The sequence below is a fragment of the Engraulis encrasicolus genome, chromosome 17 (assembly GCF_034702125.1).
Source record: "Engraulis encrasicolus isolate BLACKSEA-1 chromosome 17, IST_EnEncr_1.0, whole genome shotgun sequence".
NCBI lineage: Eukaryota > Metazoa > Chordata > Actinopteri > Clupeiformes > Engraulidae > Engraulis > Engraulis encrasicolus.
This window is the reverse complement of record NC_085873.1, coordinates 2,747,925-2,754,125: the sequence shown is the minus strand read 5'-3', so window position 1 is coordinate 2,754,125 and position 6,201 is coordinate 2,747,925. Positions and strand designations below refer to the sequence as shown.

The following is a 6,201-nucleotide window of genomic DNA, read 5'->3' as shown; positions in this document are numbered from 1 at the left end:
TGGCACAACAAATCTAGACCAATACAGAGTGCTGTAGAATTCAGATCAATCAGCATTTGGTTTTCTTCCAGGTAAGCACAGGCCATGCCGGCATTGCAATGATTGTCCCCAGCCCTGCCGACAGGGTGTATGTGTGTGTGTGTTTGTGTGAGAAAGAGGTTAGTTTTTTCCGGATATGGGTCCCCATTGCATTGTATGCATTATGATGAGGGCCCTTTCAGATGATTTTGTCCAATCAAAGCTGTCAGCGGCTCCGATTGTCCACCTATGGTGAAATAAGCAAGCCGCTGCTACTACACCTCTCAACTTCTCACCTCTTTGAGAGGTTTGCAAACACTCCAGTGATTCTCAAACTGTGAGCTGGGGCCCACTGGTTGGCCCTGAATGTATTCCAAGTGGGCCTTGAAATAATTTCCTTTAAAAAAAATCTAAATATTTTTTGTGTGCATGTTGCTGTTGACTATTTAGCCTATTGAGTTGTATTGTTTATTGGTAGCCTGATAAACCAGCCTAAATGTGAGATTGGATGTGTAATTTCAAGTGGTCCCCAAGATGGAACATCTGCCCTACTCCTCTGAGTTTCCCTACGAAACCATAGCCCCACCGATCCATCACCCCTGGCACTTACCTTGTCATACCTACATGCTCCATAGGTCCCCATTCCTACAGTCTGATAGTACATTGTGGCACACCATTACATGCATTACGCCTATTGTGCATTTGATACATTTAACTGCACATATAGGCCTACAGTATATTACCGCCATGTGTATTTCCCACATTCTTTGTACTGTATATTGCTGCCTGTGTCCTCGTTCTGTAAGTGGCTTTGGATAAAATTGTTTGCTAAATGTAATGTACTACAAAGTAATGCATCCCAGGATATGCTTAATCTCTTTCCTTTCACCCACTTCACATTGTGTATTGCATTGATAGTGATGCAAAAGACACTTTTTGTAAAAAATCACATTTGGCAGAATCTTCAATAACAAGTAACGGTTGAGTTTCAATTGACCTCAAAAACGTTGTAAAGCAGATTACCAAAAGCCAGCTCAGGGGTTCTTTGGCACCGTGCAGACATTCAAAAGTGAATCTGGTAATGACCTGGAGTCTGAACATGGACCTAAATCTTTTTGCAGCCACAGCATGTGTGTGATTTGATTGTCATCCAAGTCTACGGACATAGTCACGGACATTTGGAAAAGAGCAAAATTGGGACAAAGCAGGCAGACTTGTTCATTTTCCTGGTAACAAAAACAGCACAAAATCAGAATAATTGCAGGATTTCCAGGGTGTGTGCACATGTGCCTACCAGGAGAGAGCAGGGAGCTAAACCAACACAGGCCAACGGGGTGGTGGTGTTGGGGGGCGGGGCTGTATTATGTGGCATTAATTAAATCCCCTTTTGCGTTGTTCTTGTCACCAAAATTGTAACAACCAAATCTTAATCTGTTACTTACTAAGACACTTGGGTGACGTCATAGCAGTATGGCAATGGTGTACTGTGGTTGAGTCTGTTCAACATTGGCTGAATCTGCACAAAGAAGCTAAAATATTTTGCTAGGTACAATAATTAGGGACAATTATTTGCCGCACAAAGATTGTGCTCAGTGGGTCAGTGTTTGTGCTGATGTGAACAAAATTCTGCTTGTGAACATTAGAATTAGGCGGCTCGTCTAAGGAACAGGCAAGGGGGGGCTGTAAGAAAAATAGTTACGAACCACTGCAGAAAGCCAGAGTATGACGCGTTTGAGAGCCACTGCTCTAGGCCAGTTTTTCCCCAACCTTTTTTATCTTGTGTAACCCCCTTAGCATTTTGGTCATACCATGAGCACCCTCTTACTTATGCATTACAACCCTTTCTCTATCCCAATGTAACTAAGCTCCTACCTGTGTAATAATTGCATTTTTCCACGTTCCCACTGCAATGTTGTGTAGCCCTGGTTGGAAACCACTGTTCTAGGTTACACAGGAAGGGTCCCTCCTGCAGACTCTCCGGCCACAGTCCAGTGCGCTCAGTCTCTGCACGTGCTGAAGGCTCAGCTCAAAGTCGAACACGCAACCGTTCTCCTGCACGCGTGTGATGTCCCTCGAGCTCGGCAGCACCCCCACGCCCTGCTGCAGCGCCCACCTGAGCAACACCTGGGCTGGGGTACGCCTGCAGGCCTCCGCCACGGCCACCACCTCGGGCTTCTGCACCAGCGCCCCCTGGCCAAGGGACGAGAAGGCCTGGAAGTACACGTCACTCTCCGCGCACACACGCCGCAGCTTGCAGTAGCTCCACATGGGGTGCAGTTCCACCTGTAGAACATCAGGGGGCGTGCGGCAGGTCCGCAGCAGCTCTGCAAGATGACACGCCGATGGCCCTGAATTTTCCTCTGGCATACTCACCGGTTTAACTCTAACTCACCAGAAATGAAACTCCATTGAAAATGAATAGGGTTTTATTTCTGGTGAGTTAGAATTAAACACGGCATGGAAATCTACGGGGTATTTGAAGAGTGGGTCACCAGATCAAACAATCAAAAAAAGATGACAGCAAGGTATCAAGGATATCCGGGCTTCCATAACTCCCATGCAATGCGTCTGCCATTGACTTCAACGTTAAACGCATCATGGTAGTGATTAAGACAAATAGTCCTAAGTATTGAACATTGACATGTAGAAAGTACCAAATTTTAACTGATTTGATGTGACCCGAATTTTTTTCTTTTTTTCTGAAGAAAATTGTGATTTTATTACAATGTTCTAATAAAGTGAATTCCTCAATTCATGTTTTTTTGGAGCTGGAAGGCTAAAATATGTAAAAAAAAAAATAAATAATAAATAATAATAATAAACGGAATAGTTCAATAATTGGAATAGTTCAAAATGTGGGCAATGCATCTATACAATCCATGAAAGTTAAAAATTATTCATTTAATTATGGAAATAAATCAACCTTTTCATGATATTCTAATGATGGCCTGGATCTGTATATGAAACACAATGCTGAGAGAGCCTCTGCAGTTCCTTAAAGTCCTTTATTTGACCAAAATGGTATTTAAAAAAAACACGACTAATTTTGTTTTTCTTTAAAGCAAAATTAAGAGTGATGAAAACCAGCAACTACAGTTTTCTCCTTTGAGTAGGCCTAATGCAAGAGTGCATGGAGTGGTTTCAACAGAGGAGGTGATTTAATCAACATCAGTGGATGTATTAGATCCTGATGCATCACCCCATGACAAACCAATCATATTGGTAAGCTAGCCCTCTCATAAAAGAACTATGAAATTCTGCTCATGTCTTGCAATGTCTTTTCAATAGCCAACTTCATGGTCTACATCAGTGGTTCTCAACACTTTTTGAAGAAACGCTCCCTTGACCTCATCATAAGCCTGATAACGCCCCCCTTAATATTACAAAATTAAATGGACTAATGCTCCCCAATGGCAACTAAGCACCGCTCCCTTTCGGCTGCATCCTTCTCAACGCCCCGAGAACCACTAGTCTACATGCAACACTACACACCACCATAGCCCTTTTACCTCTGACAGTGACACCACTTTGTTAACCAGAAATATAGGCTACAGCCCAGACGAGACCAGGAAGGTAGCCTACTTCCACCCATGCGAGATGTGGACATCCCCATGTCACTACAGCCAAAAAGTCAACCCCGCTGCTGAAACCAGCAATATGTCTAATAAGCTGTAGGTTAATTCAAATGCATTTGCATTATTTATTATGCTGCTGTCAGGGGTGGAAAAGTAACTTATTACTTTTACTCAATATTGTACTTGAGTAGCTTTTATGAATACTTTGTACTTTTTAAGTAAATTTTTAAATTAATACTTTTACTTGTACTTGAGTACATTTTGACCCAAGTACTTTACTCAATTACACTGGAACCTGGCCTGAGTACTGAGTAAAAAAAATGACTGAGAGACAAAATGCCATGCACAATAATGCCACAATCCGCCAGAAATTAAAGATTGTGCAGGATGGCACACAGCATTTCCACTATTTTACTATCCACTTTCCACTATTTTACTATCTTGTATCAATGTATTGGATGATGGCTGGTGCCAAGCAAGAGATAGAGGTTATGGAGGACGATATTCAAGAAAAATAAACATGACATTCTCAAGAGGAAAGCTAATTAAAAGTAACTAAGTACTTTTTACTCAAATTACACTTTAAGTGAAGTACTTTTTACTTTTACTTGAGTAGATTTTTAGATAGGTACTTTTACTTGTACTTGAGTAGAATTTAGGCAAAGTAAAGATACTTTTACTTGAGTACACATTTTCTGTACTCTTTCCACCTCTGGCTGCTGTGCAGAAGAAAAGACGGTCGAAACCTCTTGCCTTAACACATTTTGCAACTTCAATTCTGCCGGAGGATGTCGTCTATCGCGGGGGGAGGAGAGGCGGAAGTACGAATTTCCCATGATGCACTGTAAAAACCCATCCTACAACTGTGTAATTTTAATACTTATATATTGTATAAAACTATACTTGCGATGGGAAAGTGAGAGACAACCAGGAATGTATTCTATAGGCTAACTGAGTCAATATGTGATCAGAACTGATGTTCATAAAAAATATTTCCCAATGCAACCCTTATTGAGAAACGTATGATCATGAAAGGCTTCCGCGCTAGAGCCATTCGTATATCAGTACACTCTGGGTTCTCTTCAGATCGCATAAATCTTTCGCCTTTTACTAAAGATTTCCGTGGAGAGGACCATTATGAGTTTGAAATAATTTTTTGATGCCCTGTCTTACGACGGGGCTTCCTATTATGTCGAAGATAAAAAATCAAGTGAATAAGGTGAAATCATCTCAATGATCTCGTTTCAAATGGCAACTGCGTTGAACGCGACATATTATAACATTGGAGAACGTGTATGAATATCACGAACAGTCCATCAACTTTCAAATGTTGTAGCCTATTCCATGTTAATAGAAACGGGCTTCCTATCGTATCAGTTTACACAAATTGACCTCGCCTACTCACATTTTCTTGTTCTCAAATGTTCTTATTAGCAAAATAAACCATAAAACTGGGAAAGAGCTTCTATGCTTCTATTTCCGACATCTGAATAATTTAATTGTTAATTTAAACGGGCTGTAAGCACCGTCTCTGTACTTGTTGCGGATACTTGGGGATTGTGTACGCTTAACAATGCGGTTGCTCAGTTATACCACGAGGAGGCGCTCAAGTCCAAAGGACGGTCTTTGAGGCAGCAAGGGCAGGTAATGGCTTCACGCAGCCGCCCGTTGTGTAACCGGGCAGTAGAAAGGTTTTGCCTGGGACCTGGCAATGCGTGACTATTTCTAGAGCTCACATTCATTATATCCATCAGGATGTAATTTATATAACTCAAACTCGCACAGTATCAATTGTCAAATATTTGGGAAATAGCCTACCACACACACAAAAGTATGCCCCCACCCCTCCAAACCAAAAACTAAGCAACACCGCATAAAGCTGCATCTCCACACTTAAAAGTGCAAGGAGCATCATGCATTATATCCTTCCAGCTAAAATGAGTGAAGAAGGGCAATATCAGTAAATGTGAAACATTCAAACTATGGCTGAATCTCAAATGGTGCACTTGTGCACTTCAGTGTCCATGTTTCAGTGTGTATGCCGTATTAGTTACGCACTGAAACATAGTGCCTGAAGTTCACAAGTGCGCCATTTNAGATCCAGCCCTTGAGTGATGGACAAAAATGGACGCTCCCCTTTAGCTAGGCCTAGTCTACTACCCCCCTGGGCGTTTAACAAATGCGGGGTAGGCCTCGGCCTACACTTCAGTTTACATAGACCTAGTCCGGCGGATTAGACACACAAAAGGGCCTAATCGTGCACTTTTGAGTAAAAGCATGAAAATTGGTACACACATCCATCTCGATATGCTGATTAATATTAGCGTTGGAGGCGTCGCGAAAAATGAAGAATTTTCAAGATGGCCGCCAAATCCAATATGGCCAACCCAAATTAATGAAACTACCTGACACGTTGTTGTAAAAGCATGACAATTGGTACATATATCCTTCTTGATATGCTGATTAATATTAGCATTGGAGGCGTAGCGAAAAATTATGAATTTTCAAGATGGCCGCCAATTCCAATATGGCCAACCCATATTAATGAAACTAGCTTATACTTTGTAGTAAAGGCCTGAAAATTGGTATACATGTCCTTCTTAATATG

At 41.7% G+C, this 6,201-nt stretch overlaps 1 protein-coding gene and 1 non-coding gene across 2 annotated transcripts; one reads left to right on the top strand and one right to left on the bottom strand.

Annotated features, from left to right (window-relative positions):
• Nucleotides 1-1,218: 1,218 nt before the first annotated feature.
• On the bottom strand, nt 1,219-2,515 carry LOC134467159 (aldo-keto reductase Mvan_2161-like). The gene has a single exon (XM_063221072.1). It carries the CDS (start codon nt 2,383-2,385, stop codon nt 1,960-1,962), a length of 426 nt encoding a protein of 141 aa, XP_063077142.1. The 5' UTR covers nt 2,386-2,515; the 3' UTR covers nt 1,219-1,959.
• Nucleotides 2,516-4,659: 2,144 nt separating this feature from the next.
• Nucleotides 4,660-4,775, top strand: LOC134468113 (U5 spliceosomal RNA). Its single transcript, XR_010038750.1, has one exon. It is a non-coding gene; the product is annotated as a U5 spliceosomal RNA (small nuclear RNA).
• Nucleotides 4,776-6,201: the final 1,426 nt, after the last annotated feature.